Genomic DNA, 20,464 nt, shown 5'->3' with positions numbered 1-20,464 from the left:
TCTTGGGATTCTGTTTCCCTCTCTCTCTGCCCCTCCCCTGCTTGTGCTTTCTCTAAATAAATAAATAAACATTAAACATAAATAAATAAATAAATAAATAAATAAATAAATAAATAAATAATCCAACCTTCCTGATTTGGTGGATTAAAATAAGATACTACAACTCTCAACAATAGCCAAATTATGGAAAGAGCCTAAATGTCCATCAAGTGATGAATGGATAAAGAAATTGTGGTTTATATACACAATGGAGTATTATGTGGCAATGAGAAAGAATGAAATATGGCCCTTTGCAGCAACATGGATGGAACTGGAGAGTGTTATGCTAAGTGAAATAAGCCATACAGAGAAAGACAGATACCATATGTTTTCACTCTTATGTGGATCCTGAGAAACTTGGCAGAAACCCATGGGGGAGGGGAAGGAAAAAAAAAAAAAAGAGGTTAGAGTGGGAGAGAGCCAAAGCATAAGGGACGCTTAAAAACTGAGAACAAACTGAGGGTTGATGGGGAGTGGGAGGGAGGGGGGGGGGTGGGAGGGAGGGGAGGCTGGGTGGGTGATGGGTATTGAGGAGGGCACCTTTTGGGATGAGCACTGGGTGTTGTATGGAAACCAATTTGACAATAAATTTCATATACTGAAATAAATAAATAAATAAATAAATAAACCAGGAAAAAAATAAAATAAAATAAGATACTACATACTGGGGCACCTGGCTGGCTCAATTGGTAGAGTATGTGACTCTTGATCTCAGGGTTGTGAGTTCGAGCCCCACATTGGGTATAGAAATTACTTAAAAACAAACTCTTAAAAAAAAAAACAGGTATTATGTAACTTTGACTCAGATTCTTACCTGGGAAAAGTACTGGTACCACATTATACTACTGAATGTTTAGATCTGGCATAATCATGATGCTAATACCAAACATCTAGTATGCTACACACATGACCATGTGAGAAACGGAATTTAAAAGGTTTTAGGATTCTTTTAGAGAGTTAAGAAGATACAAGTATAACGTGGGGGGAAAATTTTTATTAAAAACAATACGTAATCATAAGATAATGTAAACACTTACTGATTTAAACAAAAGTTGTGACGGACTATGTTGAGAGACATGAGGATAATAGACAATGTCAAGAGTTTTAAATCTTCTTTTTCCATGACATGAAATCAGCGGACAATGTCTACAATTGATAATTTAAGAAAACTGCAGGATAGGGGCGCCTGGGTGGCTCAGCTGGTTGAGCGTCCTACTTCGGTTCAGGTCATGATCTCATGGTTTGTGGGTTCGAGTCCGGCGTCGGACTCTGCGCTGGCAGCTCAGAGCCTGGAGCCTGCTTCCGATTCTGTGTCTCCCTCTCTCTGCCCCTCCCCCATTCACGCTCTGTCTCTCTCAAAATTAAACATTAAAAAAAAGAAAAAAAGAAAAAAAAAGAAAACTGCAGGATAAGCTGGAAGTTATTGGGTGGGGCGTAGACAAAGGGATGAAGAAGGATAAAGCAGAACACAGTTCCCTTTCATTATAAGCTTTGTAGTAGTATTTGACTTAACTACACATATACATTAGTTTGATTTTAAAAAGTCAAAACACTAAAATAATATTTAGGCTTACTATATTAAAATATTTTGTATTTTCTACCTTAGTTCTTATAGTCAATATATATAAATACGACAGTAAGTTCTGCATTCCAAGGTGTGGTTTATGCTAATCTCATCAAGGTTTTTTTGGTTTGTTTGTTTTTAATGTTTATTTTTAAGAGAGAGACAGAGTGCAAGCAAGGGAGGGGCAGAGAGAGAGGGAGACACAGAATTCCAAGCAGGCTCCAGGCTTTGAACTGTCAGCACAGAGCCCGAAGTGGGCTCAAACTCACAAACTGTGAGATCATGACCTGAGCCAAAGTCAGACGCTTAACTAACTGAGCTACCCAGGTGCCCCTAATGAGGTTTATTTTTTTTTCAAGTCACATTATTGACTAGATCTCCTTGAGAAGATGGTTCTTATGACACCATGTTTCCCACTGACTTGTATTCCTGTTTCAGAAGTACCTTCCCATATTATACTTCCAAAAACTCAAAGGAGAGAAAGGGAAAGAGGAGCAGTCCCTTCTCTGGGCATAAGCTATCCACTGAGATGGAACCATCACTAACTTGTTCTCCCAGGCTTGCACTTCCTCAGTGAAAGAACCGGAGAAAGCTGAAGTCTCTAAGAAATAAGAGCCAATGGCTCAGAAGAGTAGCGTGGTACTCAAACAGAAAGAGATACGTATTCTTGAAAGCCCACTGCCTCTCTCTCCTCCCTCACTCCCTTGTGTCTTTTTGCTTTTTCCTCTCAGTACAAAATGTATAACTGAACTGTGAGAACAAAAGAAGTTAAAATGCCAAAAAAGATTCCAGTCCCTTCTAGATCATATTCTACAAAGTAAATCAAATCCTAGTATTAAAATGCAAAATTTAGACTTTCAGAGAACAGTTTTCACTTCAGAACAAACCCATTCTCTGTTAATTAGTCCCACTTAAGTGGGGTGGACAATCTGAGGAGCCTACAATACAGCCAGGAAGGCCACTGCAGGTGTCCCCTGCAGCACTGTAGTTAATGAAGAGGAGACTTACACTACAATCACTGAGGTCCACAGAGCGGCAGAGATAAGGGTGTTACCAGTTCAATCCATCAGTAATTTTATTGGGGCACCTGGGTGGTTCAGTCAGTTAAGCATCCAGGTTCTCGGTTTCAGCTCAGGTCATGATCTCATGGTTGGGGAGTTCGAGCCCCATGTCAGGCTCCGTGCTGATTCTCTCTCTCCTCTCTCTGCCACCGCCCGCAGATAAATAAACAAACTTAAAAAAATAATTTTATTGAGTCAACAGACTCTCACCTGTGGAGCACAGTATATGAGATTTGGAGGTATTTTTCCTGATGCCCAAACACTCTTCTTTACTTCTCAATCTGGTTGTTTTCCAAGAGGTTAAGGACATGGATGGTTTAAAGATAAGGTCTTACGACCAGTTAAGCAGGCATTTGTGAATAGTGCCAAAGAAGCATTAAGTTCCGGAACAACTAATAGTGGTGCCTAGCATAATCCCTGGCACATGGTAATACTCAAACGTTTGCTGAATGATGAACAAATGAGTTCTAAGAAGTAGAGGGGACAAGCAGCTGTCCACATTGGTATGTAGCAGTCAAATGGCACTGGGTCCATTTTTAGGGCCTGCCATGCCTTACAATCTTTCTTCAGAGATAGGCGAACATTTTTCCAAACAAACAAAAGTAGCTAACCTATGGAGGCTTTACATGTTAATATTATTTAATGTAAAAAGACATTAGAGTAGCACTATAGCACATACTAGGTGTTCAATAAATGCTAAGTTAATGAACAACTCCTCAAATAATAAAACCAGTTGGTCCAGAATTCATAAAAGGAACCTACTAAAAAAGTTGATTGATCCCCAGCAGAAGTTCTTCAGGGCGAACTAAAAGCAGATTAGTATGTGACATTCTAAACATATTTTTGTTCATTACCCATCCCTATCTGAATGGATGCAGACAAGAAACCTAGGAGGATATATACCAAAATGCTACCCATGGGAATCACTTTAAAAAATTAGTATCGCTGGTTTTTATTTTCTTTTATCTAGCTGTAAGTAGAGGAAAGAACTACAGTGAATAGACATTACTTAGATGTTTTCAATTATTTTGGGGGGGTGGGCTTTTATTTTTTCCCCACAAACTCTTATTTTATGTATGCCACAATTAAAAGCTTCATTAATTTAACTTAATTTCATTAAGCAGGAATTTGGTACTGTAGTAAAATTTAGCTCAAAATGAGAAAGAGATATGTAACAATGCAGGCTGCATAAGAGTTGTATAGCTAAGTACTCAATCATTAAACACAACCAAAATTATCTCTTAAGTGACCAGTTATTTCTCCTTCTATGTTTTAAGCCAGGGAAACCCGTTTTACTTAGCTTTTTATCTCCTTTGTATGTCTAATGTAAGGAGCTCAAAGTTTTGTTGAATGGAACGGAAGAAACAAATGAATAATCATTTTCTGAATATAACAGAGACAAGGATATTAGTAGCCTATTAAATTTTGGGTATACTCTCAAGTCCCCAAAAGTGGTAATTCATTAGGAATTATTTCATGATTACAAATCAGAGCAACAGCATGGCATGGTGGTAAAGAGCTCAAAGTTTGAAGCCAAACTATCTGGGTTCAAATTCTGGCACTAGCAACCTGAATGGATGATGACTTAAGTAGGTTACTTAACTTCTATGCCTCAGTTTCCTCATGTATAAAGTGTGAGAAAAATCACAAATCCTGTCTCAAAGAAGTTGTTAGGAAAATTTGAAAGGGGTTAGAAGAGTTCCCAGCACTACAGGTGTTTGCTTAAAAAAAAAAAAAAAAAAAAAAAAAAAAAAAGCTTTCACTGCTACAAAATGGTTAGAAAAAAATGAGGCAATTTAGAAACCTGAAAATTAACCTATCTTAAACTGAGACACGTATATCATCTTCTCTCAAGATGTGTAAAAGTATTCCAATATCTACAAAAACTGACTTTAAAATTACCAAATGTCTACAGAAGCATTCTTAATGTCACTATTTTATTTTTATTTTTTTAATATGAAATTTATTGTCAAATTGGTTTCCATACCATACCCAGTGCTCATCCCAACAGGTGCCCTCCTCCATGCCCATCACCCACTTTCCCCTCCCTCCCACCCCCCATCAGCCCTCCGTTTATTCTCAGTTAAGAGTCTCTTATGGTTTGCCTCCTTCCCTCTCTGTAACTTTTAACAGAATACCATGGGGGAGGGGAAGTGGGAAAAAAATGTCACTATTTTAAAATAGCCATCCAAAATAATTCACCTGCTAAGGTATTAAATGCTAAAGACAAAAAGAATGTCAAGAACAAAATTTCCTTGTAGGAGGACGAGCTTAAAAAACTGGTAATAGTTTTTCTTGATTCTTAACTGAATAAATACTTAACAATAATTAGGAATAAGATATAGGTTTTGTTTAGGGAAGAACAAGGTTTCTCTTGGGCATTTTTAGGTTTGTAAAATCTTAAATTATATCTCTACAAGTTCATTAGATTTGATGTATAATATTTTTTCCCTCCTTGGTTAAAAAAATAAATTTCAACATTATAATTTATTGTGAATATGCCATTAAAATTTAGAGCAAAAGTACTTTTCCTTTGAAGCATACACTGTGCGGCAATACTACAGATTAGGTTAATGACTATTTTATAATCTCTGATATGTAGAAATGATCATGCCTAAATGTTATTTCAGGAAATTTTAGAGGAATGGCAACGTCGACAGGAGGGGGGAAAAAAACCACTTCACATTTGAAAATGAGATAGAATTAATAAAATGCATTTTAATAGTTCTATAGGTAAATATAATTTCAATATAAAAGTACACAATAACTCAAAAACATTCCAGACTATTTCTCATCTAAGCACTACAAAAAATTAACTAAAATTGACACTGAATTAAAAGTTTTAAGTAGCATTTTTCCAAGATTTCTTTTACACACTACTCTTTTCTTCCTTAATAATCTCTCTCCACCTTTAATATGTAAGTTCTACTTACCATTTCTACATATTTTCCATTCAAATATTATTCATTAAATGTAAAAAGCATGTGTAGCAACAACTAGCTCTAAAGATAACCCTGCAAAATCTCTTTAGGCCTTTAGTTATGTAAAATATCATCTTCCACAATATTTTTTACCAACAAAAAATTAGGTTATGAAATATATTTTGGCAGCAGAGGGATTTTACTTGTTCCAGATCTGTCTAAAGAGTGTCTTGCAACTAGCCAGAGTAATATTTTTCCTCTTTCCTTTTTTCTCTTCAGTGCTTCTAAGTATAGTGACAGCCGCATCAGGCTTTCCTAGACTCAGCGCAAGCTCAGTGAAAATCTGGGAAATGTAAGTAGAAACATGAGAGACTGCTTTATTTGGCAGTGCTTAAAAAAAAAAAAAAAAAAAAAAAAAGCAGAACAAATGGCAAAGCAGTGTTTGGACCGCAGGATGAACAATCAATAGGCAGAAAGCAAGATAGAGGCTTCCTCAGCTTTTGGATCGACAATCGACAGCTGAGAGACTATTTTTTGCTATGGTTGACTAAATATGGTCAGGGAAGAGAGAGGCACAAGAGAGCCTGTTTGCCTGGGAGTGCATGTTTCAAATGCTTAGCTGCCTATAAAGCTGTAACAGTTTAGCCCGTGGCCACTGAGGGAAGAATATAAGTTAACCTCTGTAGTGACCATGTGGAAGTCCTGACCTTGCTTGCAGACTTGACCTCTGGATATGACAAGGTGGCTTCAATACAGATCTACCAATTAATCTTGGAAACTAAAAACCAAAAAAACAAAAAACAAAAACAAAAAACAAACAAACAAACAAAAAACTTCACAGCAAGAAAGATACAGAATATTTCCTGCGAAGTCAGAAGAACCCAATGTATTCTGGTGGGCAAAGGAAAATAGGGTGAATGTTTAGTTACTTGGGGGGAGTGAGGTGTGTTTTGGTTTTGTTTTTTTGTCTTTTTTAGATTATAAAATTAACTTCTTCTGCAACTTTCTCCCCTCTTCTGAAGCATTTCATCTGAAAAATAAGCGAGGTTCATTTTCTTGGCCGTTACAGCAACCTTCCTTGGTTGCTTAACTTTCTGTACAGCAGATACAAGGTACTCCTATCTGTGCAATACTGGTAATATGACATTGCAAATCAAATGGCCAACTGTGATTCAATTTTATTGGTTTTGTTTTTTTTTTTTTTTAAGGTAAAGGCAAGGGAGAGGAAAAAGACAGCTTATTTTTTTGTTTGTTCATTCATTTGTTTTTCAAATGTATCTTAAAAGGTGAGGTTCTGCATTCACTGATACAGCCCCCTTACTTCTCTCGGCTCATGAAAAGAAGTGCTGAATCAGCGAACAGAGTGAAGGAACAATCAAGATGAAATGGCTGCTGCTGATGTGACTCTTTAGGTCACCATCTCTCTTCCTCCTGCAAATGCTGCATGGCACTAAGCTTACCAGGTAACAGAGCATGATGAGGTCTGCACTTTTAAGGATGCTTATGACTTTCTGCATGCTTACCTATTATTGGCTCAATACATGTTTCTATTGTTAAATTCTATCTGGGCATTGCCTAACTTCACAGTTCAAGTAGACAGTTTATGCAGTATAAAAAGAAATGTTGTTCAAATATCTTGACAGATAATTCTTGATCTCAAAAATGTACAAATCCATTACTATCACCTACATTACTAAAGATTGAGTCTTTCTTGTTTCAGATTAAACGATGATTTTGCATCCTTAGTAAATCCTGCTTGCAAAGTAGGCTACCCTTTAAAAACTACTAACTATTTCAAGGTTTAGTGAACCAAGAGACTTGGTAGATCACAAAATAGTTTTTAATGCTCACTTTGGGTTGGTCACAAAAATAAATCAGACCGTGCATGGTAAATTCTACTGCTGCGTTGCTGAAACTGCTATGGAGCAGGGCCATTTACTGCTGTGCTCTGACGTGCTCTCCAGGAGCTGCACTCGCTCTTTATCACAGGCTGCAGAAATTCTGTTTTCCCTGCATTCCCCAAATATGAACATTTCTTACGGTGTTCTTTTAAATTAACCTTTTAATACCACAATAATTAAAAGCAACTTACCAACCATAATGTCTTTTTAAGCTAAATGATGAAGCTCAAACCCAAGTGCTCACAGGCTAAGCACTAAGAACCTTTCAGTTCTTTTAAAAGTGAGACTTTAGAAAAGTTGACTGTTCTGGTAGTTTTCCTTTATATTAAAAAAAATTGAAGAATCAAAAGAACCAAACTCATCAAAATTAGATATTTATACATCTATTCGAATGGGTATTCAACTCAAAGCACCAAAACACAAAATTCAGGGAAGTAACTAATAAAGGAATGACAAAGAAGTTTTCAAATAATCAAGAATTCTTATCTGTGACCTTTAAAAAAATCTAACAAAAAATTCATCACCTTTAAAAATTCAGTTCATTCACACTCTAAAAAGTTCTAGTTTTCTCCCTATTCTTTCAACTTTAGAGTCAATCAGAAGAAGTACTAATTGGTTAACTGGTTAAGTTTCATAGTATCTAGTTTGTAATATCCAGTTTGTAAAAGAATTTGCACTGAATTCATTACTATCTACTTGTAGGATCTAGAAGCAAACTACAAAATAAGAAGAAATTCTCTCTGAAGACTATGAAGAAACATTAGACTGATCTTCCCAATTTCTGAAGTATACTCTGTAAAAACTCCACTGATTCTTTGAATCTCTGGCAAAAACAACCAGACCAGGACAAAGTTCAACAGATAACTGGTTAGTGTTTAGACATGTCTATGTCTACCAAGAACAAGGAACCATAAAAGGCACTAATGCTATGATTCAGGTAAATCTGTTATAGTTTAGTCTTTGATAGTCTCTGCAAATGATCTATTATTGCTCTGTATCAGTAAGCTCAATGTTTTACTAACAAATGGGAAAATAAAACATTTCATGTTTTTACAGCTAACAACTTAGTGAAACCTACTCAGAGTACATACTTCTTTATGTACCCATATGAACATACAATGCTATGGAATGTAAAGAAGTATGTATTTTTGGTAGGCAATAAACTGCCAAGAGGGAACTAAACTGCAGCTAAAAGAAGCCTTTGCTTCTTTCTATGTGAATGACCTTCATACGGTAAATTAACCTAGTACCAAAGAGATGACCTTTGACAATACTAACACCATAAAAATGTACCTACTACTTTTAGATGGAAACAAAATGCTGCTAAGATTTCTATTTTGTGAAGAAAAAAGTTTGAAGGAGATTTTAAATTATCATAAAACTCCTTTTAAATCTTTTAAGTTTAAAATATACTACCTTTTACATTTTTAAATTAAGTATGCACATGATTAAAATTTGAATACAGAAAAGAAACCAGTATTACTAGCAAAATGAATGAGGGATACATACACATGACCCAGTTTCTGTCTCCACAATTCGACCTTAACTGAAGTATATCATATCGCATTAGTAGGATCAACTGATTTGTTAAGAAAAATAAGATATGACAAAAGCTTAACTCCATTACATTTCAACAACTGCTCTTCATATTTTGATTAATTTATAGTCTGCTAATATTAGAGGAATTTCTGAAGCAAGTTTTGTTATTTTAGGCTTTCTTTTTTTAAAACTACACAGTCATAATTCTAAAAGACTATCTTTTAAGTAACACATTCTACTCTCAAAAAAAAAAAAGTGGTGGTGTTAATCACCAAGTTAATCAGGTCCTTAACCCAGTCTTCACTTTAAATGCTAAATTATTACTTAGAATAAATTAAAATATAAAATTTATGCAGGAAAAATGACATATTCTGGGCCACAGTTGTAAGTTAACAGGGCAAACTGGTAATAGATTGCCAAATATTTAAAAGAAATTAATTTATTATCTATACTATCCTTGAACTTGCTTTCTCCAAAGCAAATGAAAACACTATAGTTAAGAAATCAATTTACACAGAATCATCATCTTTTACTGGTACTATGCAACCGCAATTCAATTTTTACCAACATGATAGGCCCACTATTTATACTATGTTGGAGATATCAAAACACTTTTTTCATATTTTACACAAAATTTATTTTATACAACTATTAATAAAAATCATAAAGCTGCTGGCAATACTTTATAAGCAGTACCTGTTTCAAGCTACTATGATAGACTTAGAAAAAAAAACCTAATATTTATATTCATGTATTCTAATCATTTCTTACTAAAAGTTATAATTTCAGACATATATGAAAAGCAAAATGATGTTTAAAATTTATACATGTCACAAGTTGAACAGAAATGGCTATGAGGTTTTAACTACGGTTAACTACAGTTAACTACTGAAAATATGTATGTCAAAAATACAGGTTCCTCTATAAAACTATTCAAAGGGTATTACTATACTCATGCTTTATAATGAACGATAATATTCATTATTCTATAGGTATACAAGTTTTTAATAATTATTTTGAAACAGCCCAGTGACTAAGACTCTCATTGCTATAATATTAAGAGTACGTAATCCTTAGGAAAAAAATGACAGCACCTGTTATTCAATTTAAAAAGTATGATTATATACTGATTCTAGTGCTTACAAGTTTAACTTAACATATCTAAGAGTATTTTCAATCACTCTAAAATGTCACATCCATCACTTAGATCAGCTGTTCATTTTTAACTGAGTACATAGTAAACTCTGGGCATCTGCTGACACTGGTGTAACTCAAACATTTCAACTGTCTCTCTGACAGGGATAACAGATGCTGACATTATCAAATGCCATGGCCTCTCCTTGCCCCGATATGGCCAGTATATGAAACTGCACTGCCATCCAAAAGCACACTTGAGCAACTGGATCTGCTAACCAGCTCCCATATAACCAGTAAAAATAGAAGTCAGTTTTATTGCTATCTTCAGCACTTAAGTCTACGCAATTTAACACCTGTTTCATTTCTATTAGAATAAATGGAAAGAGTCATAGTTACATTAATTTCACCAGCAGCATGATACTTAACAACCAACAGATGCACAATATATGTAATATGAGAATTGTTTAAATATTGCCTGAATTAGTGTTGACCTTCTCCCAGTTTAGTTCAAAACATTAACTGTTTCTTTACTCTGCATTTCACTGAAAGTACTTAACTCATTACTTTATAGGCCAACTATAATTTCTCAAACTTTTATTTTTGCAAGTATATTTCAGAGGATATCCCCTCCCTGATTCTGAAATGCAACACTGAAATCACATTATAGCAAAAATCTGCTCTACTGACTTTTAAAGTATTACTTACCTGATTTTAATATTCAAGTTCACTGATTATAGCTGTACACCAAAAGTCAATGTATTATTAAGCTGATAATGGAAGTAACTAGGCAATCTGTACGCAAAATGATAGAGAATTCCGCAGGGGAAACAGACTTGAAAAGGGTTACATTACTAACCTAGGATTAGTAACACTACATAAGCAAAAACAAAGAAAAAAGCTGGCATGCATGGTAGTGCCTTTCAACACAAGTCCAAGCAATACAGTGAATACACATGTGATCTATTTATAAACCAAAGGGCAGAGGTACTTTCTTAAGGCCACTCATATTCCTCCATCCCTTCCCTGTCAGCAACTTGCTATTAGTCAAGTATAATACTGAAGGAGCCACAGTAGAAAGGTATGACTTTAGTGCTCTTCCCTATTAGCTTATTCACTTGGTTCAGTGCCTACAAACAGAAAATAGTACTCTGAAATACATCAAGGTCTATTTGTTCCTTTAAATGCTGTTGGTTTTAAAAACAGGTTATTGTCCACACTTAAGAATTACACAAAGGTGTACACTGATAATCCCTTAATATATCAACAAAACATGAAAGGGCAAAAACTTCTGTTCCATTCGAGTAGGAAGTAGGAAAAGTGCCTTCAAAATAGAAAAGTTTACATGTAATGACTGAACTACTACTGATAGGAGAATCTCTAACATTTGTAGAACGTCCATAACCATAATTATACAAATAAAAAACAGCTCTGCTGTTTTGTATCCCAAACTAGCAACACTGCAATGCTTTGCTAGAGCTGGTAAAATGGAACCAAATCGCCTCTTCAATGGATTTGGTCCCCTTCAACCAGCTGTAGCTATGCATTGATTACTACAGGACAGCCAACGTTTCACTGATAAATATCAATCACATGTAAATGAATTTCAGCTTATTTACATTATTTGGATTGTGGTTTCAATCAAATAATTTGTTACTGTTAATTCCCCTTGGAAGAACCATAGTGGTTAACAATGTTTATAAAATGTTTTATGAAAAATGTGTGGACAACTTAAGGATTGCAAATAAAATAATTTTACTTATTTATCCTCTCTTGGTGTCAAATTTCTTATCCTTCAGAAAAGAAACGGTAATGAAATGTAGCCTATGCTTCATGATAAAAGAAATGAAACTTCCTTCAAAGGAAGAAAAGAATTGGGAAGGTCACTCAAAACCTAACTGAAACTATAATGGGACACTACAGTGTGGTTCTCATGGACATGCACATATTCTAAATTAAAGAAAAATATAACATTAAATATAATAATACTCTAGAAATGTTGGGTCACTATCTTCCATAGGATTAGCATTTAATTTTACTGCTATTCACCTGAATATTGTTCAGTTAGGTGAAAAAGGAGATGATACTGCAGAATATCTTGTGCAGAGACTGAAACAGTATCTAGCTCTTCCAACCCCAAAACAGATGTTTTTAACCCTCAGAAAAGAAAGAAAATGCCAAGTATCATGTCTTTTTACTGTGTAGATATTCCAACTCTACATACTGGTTTCCTTAGTTGTAAAATGAGGATCTCTTCTAATAATAACATCTTATGACTCTCCTCACTCTTCTTCTTTGTCCTTCACAAAAAAATACACATACAAGCCTCCCTCTCTCAGTGGAGAGAAAATGAAGAGAAAAATGACAAGTTATCCAACATCTCTTTGTTTTTCTTACTGACCACAGTACAACCATAGATAATGTCATGCTCCTTAATACATGGAAACAAACATTTCAGGAGTTAATCAAGGGTTACTGATGTCCAAGTAGTAGTTTAAAACTTTACATGTTCACACAATCCTCAAGAGACTACTCCACTATTTCAAAGTGAAGACCATCCCTTAAAAGAATGGAGGCAAAGTGTGTGTGTGTGTGTCTGTAAATATATATATAAATATAAATTTTATCACTTCATTCAAGTTATTAGGCCTTCCTGCTCATATCAATCACATTTCAATTAGTCCATTAAATATATTTATGTATTACAAGGCACACAGTGTTTGAGACTGGATGCATAGCACATATAAGAGAAAATGGACACACTATAAGTATAGTCTCATTTAATAATACTCTCAGCTACATTTTATATAGCACCCAGAATATTCAAATTTTATTAAAAAAGAAAAATATTCAACACAAAGATATGGATTGGATTATCAAATCTTTACATATTCAACACAATATCATTCATTTATCACACCTGATTTCAGAATTTAAAAAGTTAAATGAAGGCATCATAATATTCTAGAGGGAAAATTACGAGTTGTTCACATATTCAGTAAGCTTTAGTATGTGCCTTTGTTAGAATAAGCAGTAAGAAATGCCTGTGAAATTATCTTAGCACTAACCTGAAAACACAAGATTATTACATCATGTGGTCCATTTATATTTTACTGTTATTTCTCACACTCAATTTATATTAAAGAAAAATGTGTAAATAACACTATGTAAGGTAACTTCATAATACTATTAACAGTGCCTCCAAAATATCAATCTGTTATCAGTATCTCCAAAACACTTGGCTGGTTTTTGGCCAGCTCTGCAGAGAATATTGCTAATTTATTCTCATGCCTGAGAAGGGGCTCTAAAAACTTAAAGGAAGCTAAAAATGCAACAATTCACAGAAAGTACCTAAGTAACGTGCTGATTAATACTAATTCAAAGAAATTTAGTTTTCATTTTCAACAACAGAAATGATTTCTGCTCTTCATTTAAATCTGAAATTTCGCCTGTATATAAGAAAAGATAATATGGCTAAACTCTATGGAAACTATCTCTATAATAATCAAAAATAAAAACGCAGCATTGTTTTTAGTTAAGATTCCTGAAATTTAAAAAATACTATATTAAGACACATTGGGGGGCGCCTGAGTGGCGCAGTCGGTTGGGCGTCCGACTTCAGCCAGGTCACGATCTCGCGGTCCGTGAGTTCGAGCCCCGCGTCGGGCTCTGGGCTGAGGGCTGAGGGCTCAGAGCCTGGAGCCTGTTTCCGATTCTGTGTCTCCCTCTCTCTCTGCCCCTCCCCCGTTCATGCTCTGTCTCTCTCTGTCCCAAAAATAAATAAACGTTGAAAAAAAAAATTTATTAAAAAAAAAAAAAAAGACACATTGGAACTGCTATTCTACACTGCTCCAAATTTTATAAACCATGATACTATAATATTCAGTGTCTCAGAGTAAAAACTTATATGGTCTCCCACAACTGTGAAAGAAAACAAATGGCTTTATAACTCTCTTAATGTCTTTATTTCAGTTACTGTTACATCATGAGGAAACATCAAGATTAGCTTTGAAATCTAGAATCTACATTGATCTGAAACTTTGAAATCCAGATTTTGTATTCTCCAAAATATATGACATCTAGACATATTTTTGATAACCAGGAATATCACACTTTATTTTTAAAAAGCACTACCAATAATTAACTCTACTATATTATTAGCTAATTGCTGAAAAATTATTACTGCTTACTAAAGGCAAAGCTAAGGAATAGAATGCTACTTAAATCCCACATGTATATACACGCACATATAAATTTTGAAAACTTTTCCATATTATTAACCATAATAAATTGAAATAATTATTTGTGCTGGTATTAGGCTATATTCACAATGATGTAAATATTTTACTGTAGAACTAATATATACTAGTAAAAGAAAAACCTCAGAATTAGCTAAGAATTATACTAACTAAAGTACCATCCGTTGCAATTAAAATTGACTATACATGAAATCCAACAATTAAGCCAAGTATACGAAGAAGTATAACTATAATATAAAACAAAGATCACAAAGAAAAAAATGTTATAATTCAAAGTAAGAGATTCATCAAGATATATAAATTATAAAACACAAGAAAGGGGGAAATGTTGACACATGCTAATCACATCTAATATTTTATTCAAAAATGCTAATTTCATCAGGTTCTGGAAATAATAATTTACTATAATCTGGTTTCCTCAAATAAATGTAAAGGCCAAAGACTTTTAAGATTTCTTTTTTAATGTTTGTTTTGAGACAGAAAGAGGGAGACACAGAATCTGAAGCAGGCTCCAGGCTCTGAGCTGTCAGCATAGAGCCTGATGCGGGTCTCAAACTCACAAATCGTGAGATCATGGCCTAAGCCAAAGTCAGATGCTTAACTGACTGAAACACCCAGGCACCTCAAGGCCAAAGACTTTAGATAAAAATTCTAAGTACACCAGAAATGGCTCATCTGTCTTCTGATATCACTGACCAGTGCAAGGAAGAAAAGCAAATTTTAAGAATAAAAAATTTGATATGAAAAGCCTCAAAACAACCTCAGTTGTTTTTGCAATTTCAATTTCAATTTGCAATTTCAACTGATATATAAGTTGTGTCATCTTCTGATACTCTTCAGTGTCCAATTAAAATCACACTCTCTGGGGGGCGCGTGGGTGGCTCTGTCAGTTAAATGTCTGACTCTTAATTTCAGCTTAGGTCACAATTTCACAGTCCTGAGATGGAGCCCCATGTGGGTTTCTGTGTTAGGCATGGAGCCTGCTTAAGATTCTCTCTCTCCATATTCCACTCCCTGCGACCCCTCCTTAAAAAAAAAGGAATCATACTCTTTATCTGGCAATCTAGAGTCACAACTGCATGAAATATCTTGAAGAAATAAGAATTTAAAAAGTCACGTAGTTTTAACTAAAGCATCACTTTACTGCAGAATAACAATGGCTTTTTTCCCTTTTATTAAATGTCACCTGACACCAATCATTTGGTTGGAAGAGTCACTGTACAAATTTTCAGCGGAACTCTCAAAATTTATACAAGAACTGAAGAAATGTTAAGTAGGATACTCTCTCTTTCTTGTATAGGCTTATTAGCACTATTAAATATACTACCCTACCCCCAGTAGAGTGAAATAATTCAAAATACTTAAAAGTCCCTCATTTCCTAAACACTTCAATTTTCAGTTTATCTTAAACTTTATGATTTAACCTATTGGGATGAGCACTGGGTGTTGTATGGAAACCAATTTGACAATAAGTTATATATATATAAAAACTTTATGATTTAATATAACCTAAATATCCTCAATAAAATCTCTTTTCAACCATTTTAATCTGAAATAATTGTTCTGTTTGACCTCTAACAGTTTCGCTACAGAATCTGTAACTAATCATATTAACATCTTGTGATATCTAGCGCTGTCATGGTTGTCAAATTAAGACTAACATTTATTAACTCCCTATCATAGTCAAAGCACTGTGGGAGATACACAGATGAATAGGCGTGCTCAAAATTTTAACAGAAACACAGAAATGCCACACTAATAGACATAAAGTGAAATAAAATAAGAACAAAGAACAAGTTAGTGTAGGGCAAATAGAAAATAATTTCAATGATGTGATCTAGGAGCTCTGAAGGAAAAGATGCTTAAGATCAAGACAAAGGATAAGGGCACTCTCACTAAGGGAAACGCTTAAATAAATGAGGAAAGTAGACAAAATATTTTAGAAAAAGGGCATAGCATAATGTAGCTGAAGGGCAAGGTGGAAAGGGGGAATTAGTGGGAGATGAAGTTAGAAAGACAGGCTTAGGACACATCACAAATGAGTGTGAAGGCAAAGTTCAAGGTATATAAATTTTATTCTATGTACAATAGGAAACAAATGAAGATTTGGGAACAGGGAAGGGGAGCCATTATGTCTTTAGAATGGTAAGTTGGCAATTAGATAAAAGTTCAATCAGAGATAAGACTGAAATCAGAGAAAACAATTAGAAAAATATTGTAATAGTTTAAGTAAAAGTGGTGAGTACTTAATTAGATCAGCAAAAATGGGAATAGGAAGAATGGAATAGATTGGAAAGCTGGGTACAATAAATGGAATTTTGAGAACTGAAGTTGAGAATTATTGACAGTGTAGTCAATGACAACCCTAAGCAAAGAGGCAGGAAGGGGGGTGATGTATTAATACATTCTTAGTTAAATCATTCTCTGTCCATGTGTTTCAGTCTTGCCTCATATACAGACCATAATACAGAAGAAGTAACATAAGGTGGGTAAGACCTATGATTCTTAAGTCAGATTCTTGCTCAACTTCTAGCTACTCCACTAGTCACTATATCTTGAATAAATAATTTCATCTCTTTATAAGCTTCATATTCTTTATCTACAAAGAGATGATATTAACACCTGCCTCAAAAAGCTGTTGAAAGGATTAAAGGAGATAATGCATGTAAACCACTTAGTGGAGGCCTTGCCTATGGTAAGTACTATCATCATCATCTTCTATTTAAAAGGCAGGGAACATACCATTTTGTCTCCTTCACAATGCCAAAGTACAAAGTGTTCAAATATTCGTAATTTGAAAGATCAAAACATAATATAAAATATGGTCATTTGCTTCATCCTACATTATATACCCCTCGTTAAGAGTACCAACAGGCAATAGCAATAAAATCCTCTTGTTCTCTGTGCTCACCCTCTAGTGGTGATTCTAAGAAACCAAAAAATAACAAAAACTAGAAGGAAACACAATATAAAAATACCATATGGAACCAAAGGATAAGAATTCATGGGGATGTAATATAGTTAGTAATACTGTATTGTGTATTTCAAAGTTGCTAAGTGAGTAAATCTTAAAAGTTCTTATCACAGGAAAAAAATATTTGTAACCACATGTGGTGAAGGATCTTAACTAGACTTATCGTGATAATCATTTCATAATATATACAGATTTCAAACTATTATGTTGTACAACTGAAACTAAAAATGTTATATGTCCATCATATCTCAATTTTAAAAAAGAATTTAGGATAGATTAAAGTGTCAAAATAAACTTGAAAGTGAACAGCTCCCTCAGTCAAGAAATGCAGGCTTAATTCAACTATAAACAGAGGACCTCTAATACCAAATTTTCTAAAATGCTTTTCGTGGTTAAGATGTTCCCCAAAATTTATTCATAGAAAGCTCTAGATTAAGCAAAACTAAGCTTTTTCCTATTCTCTGAGACAGTGCAGATCCTTCATGAGTTCTGTGACTTCCCGGAAGTTTTTTTTCAAACTATAACCAGCAAATACTTTTTTTTGGCAGACTGCCCATCACTATTGTTACAACAGCTGGGAATATCCTCACCAGAAGCATATATATTTATGTTATTAATATGGAGTTAGGTACTTAACAGTTATCTAGCCACATGTTAAAAATAATCATGCAAATGGATAAAAGGAGATGAGAGGACACATTGAGAACGATCTTAAAGAGACATAACTCTCAAGATGGAATAAATTTTAATTAAATCTTTAGATATAAGTATTCTTGATACTTTATATCCATACTTAATATATATTTCAGTAATCATTTCATAATATTTGTATTAATTTCTGTTTGTTTGTTTTTAGAAGGGGGGGTGCAAGTGAGCAAGGGGCAGAGAGAAAGAGAGAGAGAGAGAGAGAGAGAGAGAGAGAGAGAGAGAGAATCCCCCAAGGGGTGGAAGGGAGGAGGGGGGGAGGAAGAGGGAAGAAGGAAGGGGAAGAGAGGGAGAGAGGGAGAGCGAGAGAGCAAGAGAGCGAGAGCGAGAGCGAGAGAGAGAGAGAGAGAGAGAGAGAGAGAGAAGCAGGGCTCACCCAGGCCTCCTGTTTTTACCTGAAGCAGGGCTCGAGCTCACCCGATATGGGACTCAAACTCACCAACTGTGAGATCATGATCTGAGCCAAAGTCAGATCATGACTTTGGCTTGAGCCACCCAGGCAGTCCTTGCATTAGTTTAACAACCAAAATATAATATAATATTAATAGTGAAGACATAATTTCTACAGACCTTAAAATGTTTTATAAAATACTAAAATAAGTCATTATTTCCTCATCAGTTTCAGAAAAAGAGAAACTAGCACTAGGAAAATATTTTTAAACTGCTAGAGTAAAAAGTGAGATCTTTTACCTGGGATTTCCTCTTAGTGCTGCATGGTGCAGAGCATTAAATCCATTATTGTTTGTAATGGTAACATCTGCTCCAGCTTCTAGAAGAACTGCCAGGATGTCATCACGTTTCTTACTTATTGCATCATGAAGAGGGGTATCACCTTCAGAATCCTTTTTTTAATTTAAAGAGACTTTCATCAGTTCTTGAACCAAACATCATATGTAATACTAATATATATACTGAACTACTAAACAGAAGCCATATCCAAAAACCATCAACAAAACATCCTATGTTAAATTTTAAGATGCAGGCAAGAGATATGAGCCTCATTATATTAAATAAATTCATACTCAATCTAAACACAATGAACACGTAGCCTACCAAAGAAAAGGAAAAATAATCACGTTCAAGTATGATTCAGCTAATTATAAAAAGTAATGAGGTGAAAAAGCTGCCCTCAAAATTCATTAGTTTAAAATAGCCGGCTATACCCATTCCTACCAGTAATTGTTATGCCTGAAATTTCAAAACAAACTTACACCAGTCTTGGGGCCCTATAGAAATGAATTAAAAATCAGTAGTTCTCGATCTTGGCTGCACATTTAGAATCTATAGGGGAGCTCTTAAAAAGATACCAGGCTGTTCTCCAGACCAACTAAACCAGAATTTCTGGGAGTGAGACCCAAGCATTAGTAGTTTTTCAGAGCTCCCCAGCTGTATATATTGTGTAGTCATGGGTGAAAATCATTAATCTAAACGTTTGCAAGGGGCAGAAAAGCAGTTAGTTAATCAAAATAGAAACAAATGTAAAAGAAAATTTAGCAGTCTCAGTCTTCCTCTTTTTTTCAAGCTGACTACTTTTTTCATTAATCAACTTACTTAGCAGTAAGTTATTATTCATTTTCAGTTATCTGCATAAATGGGTAATTTAGACCGCATTCATCTCATAGTTCCATAAATGTTAAGTCATACCTATGGCATGTACCACGGTTGCTACATCCAGCCTGCCACCTGTTTTTGTCAATAGTTTTATTGGAACACGGCCACACACAGTCATTTATGTATTATCAATGGCTGCTTTCACGCTATAATTGGAGCACTGGATAGTCATTATAGAAACTATATGAAAGCCTAAATTATCATCTGGCCCTTTATAGAAAAAGTTGGCCAATCCCAGACATATACTCATGTACCCTCATAACAGATTCCTAACCCAAGTTCAATCCAACTGTCTACTTTCTGTCCTCCGATGCAGTGGCACTAAAAATTCATACTCAACTTCAGCTAGGCTCTTCACATGGTTGGAATAAGCTTCTACAGGCCCTGCTATGTCATACCTTCTGGTCCCCACAGTAGCTATTCCAAATATTCTATCACTCTTCTCAATTACCTTTTCTATACCTACTACTGGCCATTCACTCTCAACAGATGACTTTGCCTCCCATTTCAGACCAAATAAAATCAATAGGTATAAATTATCTCTCCTTCAACAGATTAACACTCTCTACTTCCTCCATCCTCCAATTCTGCCATCCACTTAGAGGGTCTAAGTTCCAAACCCTGTCAGTTCCAAAATGCTGTGCCTCAGATATATCAGTCTCTGATAACCATCTAGCTGAACAAAATCTCCAATTCTTTCAGTTCTCAAACTTCCAGTCCCATTACTCCTGTTTTTCCTCTTCATTACTTCTCTGA

At 34.8% G+C, this 20,464-nt stretch overlaps 1 protein-coding gene across 1 annotated transcript in view; it reads right to left on the bottom strand.

Annotated features, from left to right (window-relative positions):
• The window catches only part of MIB1 (MIB E3 ubiquitin protein ligase 1), a 125,076-nt gene that overhangs the window by 33,634 nt on the left and 70,978 nt on the right, over positions 1 to 20,464 (bottom strand). Inside the window, exon 12 of the mRNA XM_047827618.1 lies at positions 18,788 to 18,939. Within this exon, the coding sequence (XP_047683574.1) occupies positions 18,788 to 18,939 (152 nt within the window). The remainder of the gene's footprint in view (positions 1 to 18,787; positions 18,940 to 20,464) is intronic.

The sequence above is a fragment of the Prionailurus viverrinus genome, chromosome D3 (assembly GCF_022837055.1).
Source record: "Prionailurus viverrinus isolate Anna chromosome D3, UM_Priviv_1.0, whole genome shotgun sequence".
In the NCBI taxonomy this organism is placed as follows: domain Eukaryota; kingdom Metazoa; phylum Chordata; class Mammalia; order Carnivora; family Felidae; genus Prionailurus; species Prionailurus viverrinus.
Note: the sequence above shows the minus strand (reverse complement) of the source record. Positions and strands in the feature narration are given on the sequence as shown.